We start from the raw sequence: 12,853 nt of genomic DNA, 5'->3' as shown, positions 1-12,853 counted from the left end.
GGGAGGAGGTACAGGAGCCTGAAGACAAACACTCAATGATTCAGGGACAGCTTCTTCCCCTCTGCCATCAGATTTCTGAATGGACAATGAACTCATGAACCTATTTTTGATCTCTTTTTGAAATACTTAATTTTTAAATATTTCTTATTGTAATTCATAGTATTTTTTATGTATTACACTTAACTGCTGCCACAAATAACAAATTTCACAACATGTCGGCGATATTAACCCTGACTCTGAAGAGTTTTGGTCTTTTTACCCAAGAGTTGATGCGTGTACATAGAAGGGATGTGGCAAATATTGACTGGATAAAAACTAAGTCCTCTAGAGTTTTGAAGAATGAGAGGAGATGCTGTTGAAACTTGAAAGTACTTACAGAGTTTTGAAGAGTTTGAAAGTTTCCTCTGGCCAAGGAGCCTAGGACCAGGAGTTGTTCGTCCAGGAGTGAGATGAGAAATTTGATGGTGTTGCATCACTGCAAAGAGTCAGTTGTTGAGTTTATTTAAAACGAGAGATGTTCTGGATATCAAGAGAATAAAGTGAGACAAGATTGTGCTAGCAAGTGGCAATGAAAAGCAAATCAAACCTAACAGGCCACACCACAGTCACACATCATGGGAACGGGGTTTTCCAGTCCATCTTGTCCATGATAACCATTTAATCTAGTCTCATATCCCTCTCTTCCTACCCATGTATCTATCCAAATGTCTTTTGGATGTTATTGAACCCGCTTCTGCTACTTCCTGTGCTATCTCGTTCCATATACCCACCTTTTCTTTTAAATCTCTCTGTTCTCACCTTAAACCTGTGCCCTCTAATTTGCCATTCCATTTCTCTGGGAAGAAGAATGCATGGATTTACCCTGTCTAAATCCCTCATATATATACCTCTGTAAGGCCAGTCAGATGCCCTACTCCTATATAGTCAGTGGCCACTTTATTAGTACACTTGCTCGTTAATGCAAGTATCTAATCAACCAATCATGTGGCAGCAACTCAATGCATAAGAGCATGCAGACATGGTCAAGAGGTTCGGTTGTTGTTCAGACCAAACATCAGAATGGGGAATAAATCTGATCTAAGTGACTTTGACCATGGAATGATTGTTGATACCAGATGGAGTGATTAGAGTATCTCAGAAACTGCTGGTCTCTTGGCATTTTCATGCACTAGTGTTTACAAAGAATGGTGCGATAAACAATTGCAAACCATCCAGTGAGTGGCTGTTCCCTGGACGAAAATGCCTTCTTTATGAGAGAGATCAGAGGAGAATGGCCAGACTGGTTCAAGCTGACAGGAAGGAACCATGTGTTACAACAGTGGTGTGCGGAACAGCATCTCTGAATGGACAACACATCAAAACTTGACATAGATAGGCCACAGCAGCAGAAGACCACACCAGATTCCAGTCCTGTACCTAATGTTGCGGCCACTGAGTGGTACGTTATGAAATTTGTTTTACAGTAGCAGTACAGTGCAATACATAAAGCATGCTATCGATTATAAAAACATATATTTAAAAAATATAAAGAGAGCAAAAATATTGAAGTAGTGTTCATAGTCCATTCAGAAATCTGATAGGGGAGGGAAAGAACCTGTTCCTAAAATGTTGAGTGTACAGTATGATTTCAGGCATCCGTGCCTTCTCCCTGATGGTAGTAATGAGATGACGTGTCTTGGATGGTGAGGGCCCTTAACAATGGATGCCACTCTCTGGAGGCATCTTGCCTTTCCAATATGTCCTCAACACACAGTTTGAACCTTGCAGTGGATGGGCTACAGCAGCAGAAGAGCACGGACATACACTCATTAGTCACTTTATTAGGTACAGCTAAAATAGCCAGTGAATGCATCTTAAGTTGTCCCCCTTCTATTTGTGGTTGTACTTTCACTTGGCCAGGCCAGACAGCTTTTGATTTGCTTCCCAAAAACTCATTTCCTTAAATCCCACTTCTTTGATCGCTGTCCAAGAACTCCTCAAGTAATCCCGACTAGATTTTATTTGGCAGGGCACTGTGAGGCATGTTACTATTAAACTCCCATCACCCAGGAGATGCCCTCTTCTCATTGCTACCATTAGGCAAGAGGGACAGAAATGATTCAGGAGCAGCTTCCTCCCTTGTGCCAACAGATTTCTGAATGGACATTGAACTCATGTACACTACTTACTTAATTTATATGTATGGGTTTTTTTTTGTATGTTAAACTTAAAATGGCTTCTTTGTTATGTTATACTTGGGAATGCTTCTTTGTTATGTTAAATGCCGGAAAAATCTCTAGCTGGACATTTGCTTGGGTTAATACAGACAGCAGGGTGCTATTAGCCAATGGGTGTTCATGTTATGTGATAATGCTGTCTCATAACTGGGAACGGGGATTTTTGGCGGGGAGTCGGAGGAGAGACAGGGAGGACAGCGGACGTGCAAAAGGCTCCGGTTGGTCCCGAGCCGTGAGTCCACAGGATCCAGGTGGTTGTCAGGAATTTATTGAGCTCCAACGGTTGTGCACGACGAACTTGGACTTTGATAAGTCTGGCGCCTTTTTTTATCATTACTTCCTTTTCTGTATCCAATTTATATTAATTTCATAGACTTAGTAATATCTATAAAGTGTACTTGGTAAAACGTACTGTGTGTGCTGGCTGATGATTTATGTTTGGGATTGATTTGGGCGGCAGTAGTACAGCAACCGACTCCGTCGGAAGCGTTCAGGCAGATTTCCCCTAGACATATACGAGCCAATATAACTGAGCATTACATATATTTACTGTAATTCAGTGTTTTTGTGTATTGCACTGTACTGCTACCACAAAAACAGATTTCATGACAATACGCCAGTGATATTAAAACCTGATTCTGGTTCTAATACTTCATTGTCAGCCTGATCACAGAATGTACCGTGCCACGCAGCACCATCAAATTGTAACCCCTCCGTAATAATTACGCTGCAGACAGTTAGGTGTAGGAAAATTTAATACGTACTATAAACAAAGTATTTACATCAAAATGCACTAACAGTGGCCTTTTCACAAATATAAATTAATATTTACTTTTCTTTAAAGTCATTTAAAAAGTCCACATAAGTTTTTACAGAAACTGTACCGACCATTTCAGCAAAACAAAATACATGGGGCTTGGCAGCTGATTTCTTTTTTTTCATCCTCTTCCATTCCATAGACATCTCCATCATTATAGTTGTCTAGGAGTTGTGACTAAAAAAATGTCCTTAAAAATGTAAAACAGGGTAATATATTCTTCTAATTGCTTCACATTGTGTCTGATACAGAGGCAGCATTGGAAGGTAACAGCAGCCCAATACTGTCATATGGAAGATTTAGAGCACTCATACCAACTGCACATTGCAGAACCATCAGCAATAAACAGTTGCACTTGTTTATGTTCACCCTACATATAGCATTCTACACCAAGGCAAAACAAATCAGTTTTAAGTGGTCAATTTCAGTTTTCTTCAGAAGACACTTTGAAAGGGCTCTTCACCTAGTTCCCAATCTCCATCACTTCTCATTAGCACAGTAGCTCCCATTTATTGTAACAAATTCCTCACAGAACAACTTATCCCAGTGAAGGGACAGTCACTGCCTTGCCCGGAGCATGACTTTGGGGCTCCAGGACACCTTTCATGCAAGTTACCATTGGGATGCTTTCCCCTCGTCAGCGAAGATGCGAATCACAACTCTGAGCTGGCACTGCTCGTTCCTCAGTGGATACAACTGCTTATGACCATAAAATCCCACACACCTCCCCATGCGTGAACCTCACCCACCCAGCTCCTTGGTCTCCTTACATACAGTTTGATCGCAATTGTGCATCGAGAAAATAGCGAATTTACAGTTGAAAGTGTCATGAAACAAACCAATCCAACCTTTAGTCCTCACACACCCATCCCAGACAGATTTCACATTAATACCTTAGTTTGCATTAACTCCCTTACTGGACACATGGCTTATCCTGGGCTGAAGTAGGAGACATCACCAGTTTAGACCATGGGGCTCAGTCCCCCCTTGTTTCTGTGCCTTTGACACCATAGATATTTCTGCACTCACCATTCACTTCCTCCTTGATAGTGTGGGGTTGTGAGACTTAATATAGGAATTATCGCAAAGTTCACTGCACCTACAGCACAGGCACGGAACTGTTAACCCCTCCAAATCCCAGCAAGGTGTGTCTGATTGCCCTAGAACTGAAAAAAACTGCTTACTATGCTGAGGATCACGTGTGGACACCAGTGCTGTGACACCACGCGGGCCAGCTACGTTCTAAGTAACATGTCTGGCAAGGTCGGTGGATCACCTCAGCCCGCGGGCACAACTTCTAACACGCAGAGTGGTAACACAGGGACGAGCAAGTTCCAAGTGAACGTGTCAGGCTCAAGCGCTGGATGAAGGTTTAGAGGCTACGTCTGGAACAGCGGTGCAGAAACATGGAGTCTTGCGACCATCATTCCTTCAGACTTGGGAGTATGCAAACATTAATTTTAATCCTTACTGCTTCCTGAATATTTTAAACGAACTGTTACTATGGTATTGAAGTGATGTTACATGAACCAACAGCGTAGTGCAGTTTAATTGACACCGGCCATTCAACAGCTAACACTGTCAGGACCTCTCCCCCACAGTTGCAGGACGGTACGGTTAGCAGCAGAAAACACAAGGCTAAGTAGCAATCGTATGAAATGAAAGTCAGTGAGGAATAAGGTAGTGTGTGTACTCGATCTCCTCCAGTTACCTACCGAGACAACCACTGCTAGGTTCACCATCAAAGCTCAACTTTGGGGACAATCAGACCAGATCACAGTTAGCATTCATCAGCTGTGCACTCCTCAAAAAAGTTTATAATTCCACTCAGTCCGGGGAGGAGGTACTGTTATGTTCACAGCGAGAACTGGGGGAAGGGATTGTATTGCTTAACTAACACTTTTTCACTGCCATTTGAGCTGTCTGTCCCCGTTGTGTGGACTTCACCAGTCAGGGAAATGGGAGCAGGTTGAGAGTCACCACCTAGGGATGGTGATGGAGTAGAATAGAAGGGTGTCCTTTTAGAACGGGGATGAGGCAGAACTTCTTTAGCCAGAGTGGTGAATCTGTGGAATTCTTTGCCACAGGCAGCTGTAGAGGCCAAGTCTTTACGAATATTTAAGGCAAAGGTTGATAGACTTTTAATTGGTAAGGACATGAAGGGATAGGGAGAGAACGCTGGAAACTGGGGCTAACAGGAATAATGGATAATAAGATGGTGGAGCAGACTCAATGGGCCAAATGGCCTAATTCTGCTCCTATATCTTATGGTCTTAAACATGAAATGAGAGCGATAAATTAAGGTTCCAGAACCTGTTAGTGCATTAGTGCCCAAACAATATACAGATAAGAAATAATTTATTCAGCTCAATGGATTTGAAAGAAAGCCGACTGCAGCTAGAATGAAAAAGTAACTTCCAAATCGGGGGAAAAAGCAGCAGAGAACAGAAACAGTCAGCAGGTCAGGAGTGAAACAGTCTATATTTCGGACCAAAACTTTGCATCAGAACACAAAAGAAAATAAAAGCATTATAACCTGCAGAGTGCAAACCTGTGATTGAAGGCTGACTAGAGGGAAATCACCATCTCTCCTGATTGGGAATGTTGCTGCCTAGTCATCTAACACTGAATTCCATAACTTCAGGTAACCATTGTGGACCAACAGAGGGATCTTGGGGTTCAGGGCTATAGATCCCTCAAAGTTGCTGTGCAAATTGATAGGGCTGTTAAGGCAGCGTGTGGTGTGTTGGTCCTCATTAGTCGGGGAGGAATGAGTTGAAGAGCTGTGAGGTATGTTGCAGCTCTGTACAACTCTGGTTAGACCACACTTGCAAAATGTGTTCAGTTCTGGTCACCAGGAAGGATGAGGAAGCTTCAGAGGGGGTGCAGAGAAAGTTTACCAGGATATTGCCTGAGTTGAAAAGCATGTCGTCTGAGGAAAGGTCGAGTGAGCTAGGGCTTTACTCTTTGAAGTGGAGGAGGATGAGAAGTAACCTGACAGAGGTGTACATAATGATAAGAGGCTTAGATTGAGGGGATAGCCAGAGACTTTTTCCTAGGGCGGAAATGGCTGTTATGAGGGAGCATAATTTTAAGGTGTTTGCAGTAAAGTATAGGGGATATGTCAGAGTTAAGTTTTTATTTTACAGAGCGTGGTGGGTATGTGGAACTCCCTGCCAGTGCTGGTGGTAGAAGCGGATACATTAGAGGCATTAGATAAGCACTTGGAGATAGAAAAAATAGAGGGCTATGTAGGAGGGAAGGGTTAGATTGATCTTAGCGTAGGTTAAGAGGTAGGCACAACATAATGGGCCGAAGGGCCTGTACTGTGTTCTATGTTCATCCTATCCTTGTCCCCATGTGTGGTTATACCATTCCTTTGGCCAGTCTTGTTCATAAAGTAACCATTACCATGACCACCTTACCCTGTCACAGACATTCACTTTGTTCTCCCCATCACTTAACGCCTGCTTCTTTTATGTTCCCCAGTGCTGGAGCCCCTGACCTGAAACGTTCCTCTCCCTACTGAATGGAAACGTGCTTCCAGGAGTTCACTTTTTTTTGGAAGAAACTAAACATGACGATGTTCAGAAGCCCCCTCAAATTGCTCCTTCTCACTCCCCACCCCAGCCAAGAAGTTAAATTGGATTGGTCTGTTATGAAGAATGTTCTCTCAGCCGTAACCGTTGATGGGCATGTGCAGTTGTGTTGTCGGCTGTGAGTGAACTTGTGACCGGCGTGAATACGTGAAAGCAGCCATGTTGGTGGGGAAGGGGGAAGGTGAACTACAGGGCACGTAAGGAGACAAAGCTTCATTTTCTCCTTGACTGGAAACAACTTAAAAAAAAAAGGAACAACGTTCAGGAGAGTCCTGGGTCCAGAAATGCAGAGACACACTGGAGCTTCAACACTGACAATCTCTACATTATATGGCACAGTCAGTCACCTTGAGAATATTTCTCAGAGCAACCTACCATTCTGCTCTGGTAAATCAAATCTTTTTTCACCTGCTCAGTCTTTTCTTAACAAGAAAAAAAGTATGTTATTTCTTTAAACCCCTCCTATCAAACACAGGTCAGAACGAAGTAGTAAAAAAATAAGTTATTTTACAGTGAGGATTAAAGTGATCCACACAAACCGAGGCGCCTCGGAACAGGCAGCATGAAGAGAAAAGCGAATTGAACAAAGTGCTTACGTTGTGAGAGACTGCGGCACAAGACTTCAATATTGTGGGAATTGAAGACTGTTAGAATCAAGGTACTAATCTTTTGATTCTTGAGTAGGCAATATCCTAATACTTCTTTGTTGCAAATAAAGACACTACATTCTAAAGACAGGTTGAAGCGTCAGAAAAAGGTACATTCCAACCGAATACAAAGTGCTGATAGTCCTGCCCACACTGCTTTCTGTTCTAAAGAGGCACAAAAGCCTCGTCTACGGAAGAATTTAAGAACTTGCTGCTCTCCCCTCTCCCTTTTTCTTTTTGGTATTCCTTCAGCAAGTTACGGGAGTGCCAGACAGATGGAGTCGTGCACACCACACCGCTCCCTCCACCTTGACACCAGTACTGCCGCCGACATTGAGCAGAGACCTGCCCCCTCCCCACCAACCCCCACCACCGTGATTTTTGGAAATCTGTTCAGGAGAAGGACGGGCCTGCCCAGCACCACTGAGCACAGAGAGCATTTGTCACGCACATTTAAAGTAAAACAGAGAAGTCGTTTAAGCAGACAAAGTTGACAGGAGATAGGACATTTTCCTTATGAAATACACTCTCTGCTGATCGCCTGCTCGAGGGTTCTTTTTTTTTTTAAAAAACAGAACAATAGAATCATTGCCTGTAACACAAGAGTTGCCATCTCCCAAAGGTCGATTTTTCCTTTCCTCCCAGGCTGGTCAAGATTCCAGAGTGAGCCCGGGCAAATTCTGCACCGATGCTGACCCGAGTCTTTGTCCAAATTGCAAACATCCCTCTGTTCAAGCAGCAGAAACCTCTCCCATTGTACCCGAATTTTTCACATTCGCTCTGCCATTGGTATCACAGTAGTCTCTCCTTGGTTGTGTGTGTGTGTGTGAGAGAGAGAGAGAGAGTGTGTGTGTGTGTGTGTGCGTGTGTGTGTATGTGCGTGTGTGTGTGTGCGTGTGTGTGTGTGTGCATGTGTGTGCGTGTGTGTGTGCGTGTGTGTGGAAAAGGATAATGTGAGGGTTCTATTCAAACAAGACACAGAGAACTTGCAGCAGTTTCCCTCAGAACTGACTCTACGTTTTCCTCACATTCCAGTTGTAGTCGGGAGTGTTCTTGTGCTCCAGTGAGCGGTCCAGAGGGGACCGATGCTCATGGGGGGATCTCGAATCATGGGGTGATTTCTGGGAGAGGGGTGAGCGATGGTCTGGTGCAGGCACCTTGTGCTCCATTGGCTTTTCAATGTGAAATGGTCTATAGTGTTCGGAAGGTCCTTGGCTGTGGTAGGGTCCGGGTCCCCTGTGATCAGGCAGTCGACGGAAGTCTGGTTGGTGCCCTAGGTTGTGGTGGTCCTGAGGTCTGAACTCGTCTGACCTGCGGCGCTTCATGTCCTGATGACGCCTGGAATGACAAACAGAGGCTCAGCTGGTTCAAGCAAATTGTACCCAGTTTCACGTTACAGTGTTAACATGGCAGCAGTCACTTGGGGCTCCAGTCCAAGAAAGGTATGTGCTAGCATGGGGGAGGATCCAGAGGAGGTTCACAAGAATAATTCTGGGAATGAAAGGGTTAATGTATGAGGAGTGTTTGATGGCTCTGGGCCTGGATTCAAGAGTTCAACATGAATTTCTTTGTAATTACATTTATATGATGGGTTCAGGACAGGTCCTCTGAGATAGTTAACACCCAGAAATTTAAGGTTACTGATCCTTTCCCACCTCTGATGATGTCTGGCTCATGGGCCTCTGGTTTCCCTCTCCTGAAGTCGACAATCAGTTCCCTGGTCTTGCTGACACTGAGTGAGATTATTGTTATGACACCACTCAGCCGAATTTTCAACCTCCCTCCTGCATGCTGATTCATCACCACCTTTAATGTGGCCCACAACACTGGTGTCATCAGCAAACTTGAATTAGGTGCTGGAGCTGTGTATAGCCACACAGCTAAGCTCACTGGAGTTTAAAAGAATGGGGGGGGGGGAAATATCATTGAAACGCATCAAATATTGAAAAATCCAGATAAAGTGGACATGGAGAGGATGTTTCCTATAGTGGGTCAGTCTAGGACCAAAGGGCACAGCCTCAGAATAAAGGGATGTCTCTTTAGAACAGATGAGATGAGGGTGGTGAGTCATTGGGTATATTTAAAGCGGAGGTTGATAGCCTCACCATACTTGCACATATGATAATAAAACTCCACTTCACTTGCAGTACAAGTTTACAAACATCTCCACACGTTGTACCCATTGCAAATTTACCATCGGAAGAGTAACCTTAACAATCGAAGGTTAAGGAGAAGGCAGGAGAATGGAGTTGAGAGGGATAATAAATCAGCCATGATGCAATGGCAGAGCAGACTGGATGGATCGAATGGCCAAATCCCACTCCTGTGTCTTATAGGCTAATTCCACAGTCAGAGCTTAGGAAAACCGTGAAGGTCTGATGTTTGGTAATTTTGCACTAAAGCAGTGTGCTGATGGAAAAGACTGGGGTAACCTGGTTAACCACAAGTCCATTAATGCCATCTTTCTAGTAATGTACAGTACTGTGCAAAGGCTCAGGCACCCTAGATTTTTTTAATATAGAAATTTTGTTTTAGATGCTTATTTTTTGTCCTCTGGATTAGTGTATCAGTAGAAAACAGCAATTTTAGATTTCCAAACATTCATTTTCCAAAAAAATTAAATGCTACAGAGAATTTTCCAAGTCATCAGGTTCTTGAACTGACCTGTGTAACCCTTACCCTACCTCAGCAACAGAACACTATCAATCACATCTTACACCACCATGGACTTGGTGTTGTTTTTGCAATCAGGTGGTGTTTCTGCACACAGTTTTACCTCTCTCTTCACTGTCCTGCATAATTGTGTAGAATTTATACAGTACTGTGTGTGATGTTGCTACCTATGCATGTAATGCTGCTACAAGAAAGCTTTTCATTATACATGTATATGTGATTATGAACTCAACTTGACTGAACATCTCGCCTGGTGTACCCATTGTAACTTTACCATCTGAGGACATAATCTTAACAACCTGTGTTAACCCATCAAACTTGAACCTGGAATTATTCTCATGTACCACGGTAGCGTAGTGGTTAGCACAACTCTTTACAGTACAGGTGACCTGGGTTCAATTCCCGCCACTGCCTGTAAGGGGATTGTACGTCCTCCCCGTGGGTTCATTCCCACAGTCCAAAGACCTACTGGTGGGTAGGTTAATTGGTGATTGTGAATTGCCCTGTGATTTGGCTAGGATTAATTTAGGGGATTGCTGGGCCTTGAAGGGTCAAAAGGGCCTTCACCTCGCTGTGTCAATAAATAAATAGAAGTAAAAGAACACAGTGACTGCATATTGTTCATACAGATCAGATCACTGCACAGTGCACTGAGGTATAACGATAACGACGCAGAATAAAGTGCAGTGTGGGTAAACAGTATGGTGCAAGAATTATGTACTCAAAGTTGCAACCACCTTTATCCATCTATAGCAAGGGGGTCCCAACTTCTTCTTAAGCCAAGACTGGGGGAGGGAGGGGGGATGTTGACCCCAGGTTGGGAGCCACTGATCTATAGGGATAATTATCAGTACAGCCCCATCCATCCACAGCAGAGACAAACACATCCCATGAGTACTCGGTGTGATACCTTGTGTGAACATCTGTCCAGCTTCACCAAACATCTGCCCAGCTTCACCAAACATCTGCCTCGTGAAACCTTCCCCCACCCCCAACCCCATAGATACCACCTCAGAAACAAATGTTGAAATGTTACCATCCCCTCATCAGGGCCTGGCTAAATCTCTCCCTACAGAAGTCTACTCGATATAATCCACCTCTCTGCGCCAGTCTGGTACCAGCATCTGCCTGTGAGCTCCTGGCCAAGTCCAGCCCAGTGTTCCACACGGCCATACTGCCATTAGCATCACCGTTCTTTTACCTACTCATTTGGGGGACCTGAGCTCTACAAGCTGAGCCAGTACCTAACTGTTTATCACTAACTCCCCGTGAGAAGGTGGGGGATGAGCAGCCCTCTTGAAACACTACATTCAGCCCATCTACTCCATTGTCATTCAATCATGCCCTTGGCGAATGGGTCTCCCTAAAATGTTCCAAGGGACAGAGGATTCTGACCCAGTGACGGTGAAAGATCGGTTATTTATTTCAGTCAGGCTTTGAGGGCAGTTTCCAGGCGTGGTACCCCCATGCTTGTCCAGTACTGCCCCACTAAGCTGGTAATCACCTGGCCAGAAGCTCCCCTGAGATCCCTGGTGTGTAACCTCCCTGAACATTTGTCTGAGGTGATTCCACCACCACCCCCCTCCCACCCCGGCTAAGCCACAGATAGCTAAATGTGCTTGACCAGTCCCAGCAGACCCTAAATTCTCATCAGAACCCTGGTGGTCTTTCAGTGAAGGGAGGGATCAAAGGTTAGGAAGAGGGAAGCCAAGAGAATTCCATCGAATAAGCCATGATTGAATAGCAATAGAGTCGACAGGCTGAATGGACTAATTCTGCTCCTATCACTTACAACCATGTGATCCTCATGTATGTACCCATCAGTACCAAGTAAGCAAGGAGGTTCACCTGTCGTAATAATCTCGATGACCTCGGTGGTCGCGCTCGCTGCCGTACTGGTTGTATGGTCTCTTGCGGTGGATGTTGTTTGGCCGGTAGTTGCCGGAATTCCTGTGGGGGTCTCCGCGAGGCCTCCGATCGCCAAAGTGATGGTCCTTGTACCTGTGCTGGTCGTAGGGGTGGTGCCGGTCTGCTACCCAGTGCTGGTTGCTGTAGTTGTACATCCGATCCCTCTGCCGGTCTCCCCGATCTACAGGAAGCAAAGGAGAGCCGGGACTTCAGTGGGTCAGGCTTTGGCAGGCCTTGTGCAGAACAGGCAAGGCCACAGAACAAGCTGCCTACAGTCTACAGGATCCTTCTGCAGACTTACACAGCAATAGCATTACTAATCTATGAGGAGCTTTCAAAAACTCTGAGCCTGTACTCACTAGAGATGAAAAGGATGAGATGATCTCATTGAAATTGAAAGGTCTGGATAGAGTGGATATGGAGAGATGTCTCCTCTGGTGGGAGAGCCTCAGACCAGAAGGCACAGCCTCAGAATGGAAGGACATCTCCTTTAAACAGAGATGAGCGGGTATTTCTTCAGCCAGAGGGTGGTAAACCTGTGGAATTTGTTACCACAGAGGCCAGTAGAGGCCAAGTCATTGGGTGTATTTAAAGCAGAGATTGATAGGTTCTCAATTGTTAAGGCATTTAAGGGGATGAGACTGGCTTGAGAAAAATTAAATCAGCCAGGATTGAATGGTGGAGCAAACTCAATGGTGTGAACGGCCTTATTGTGCTCCTCTTACAGTCCATATTCAAGTCTGCACAACCTATTTACATGAAACATAAAAAAGTGCAGGCACAGGAAATCAGTAACAGAAACGCTGGAAACACTCCACGGGTTGGCCAGTATCTGTGGGAAGGGCAACAGAAATAGTTACATTTTCAATGGGAGAGAAGGTGGGGTTGGGACGGGGAGAACGGAGGGAATATCGGTGATAGAGTGAGACCCAGTGAGAAAACGAAGCTGCCGTTAAGGTCAGACTGCACTTGTTTCTGTACTGCATTGTTAGT

The 12,853-nt window shown here is 44.6% G+C and overlaps 1 protein-coding gene across 6 annotated transcripts in view; it reads right to left on the bottom strand.

Annotated features, from left to right (window-relative positions):
- Nucleotides 1-2,959: 2,959 nt before the first annotated feature.
- The window catches only part of chd2 (chromodomain helicase DNA binding protein 2), a 130,458-nt gene continuing 120,564 nt past the window's right edge, over nucleotides 2,960-12,853 (bottom strand). For all 6 annotated transcript variants that reach the window (XM_072278097.1, XM_072278099.1, XM_072278100.1 and 3 more), the window contains 2 exons: nucleotides 11,801-12,041; nucleotides 2,960-8,617 (listed from right to left, as the gene is read on the bottom strand). In XM_072278097.1, the coding sequence (XP_072134198.1) occupies nucleotides 8,293-8,617; nucleotides 11,801-12,041 (566 nt within the window). In that variant the 3' untranslated portion in view covers nucleotides 2,960-8,292. The remainder of the gene's footprint in view (nucleotides 8,618-11,800; nucleotides 12,042-12,853) is intronic.

Source organism: Mobula birostris, chromosome 14, assembly GCF_030028105.1.
Source record: "Mobula birostris isolate sMobBir1 chromosome 14, sMobBir1.hap1, whole genome shotgun sequence".
Lineage (NCBI taxonomy): Eukaryota > Metazoa > Chordata > Chondrichthyes > Myliobatiformes > Myliobatidae > Mobula > Mobula birostris.
The sequence above is the reverse complement of the archived record's forward strand: the minus strand, read 5'-3'. Positions and strand labels throughout refer to the sequence as shown.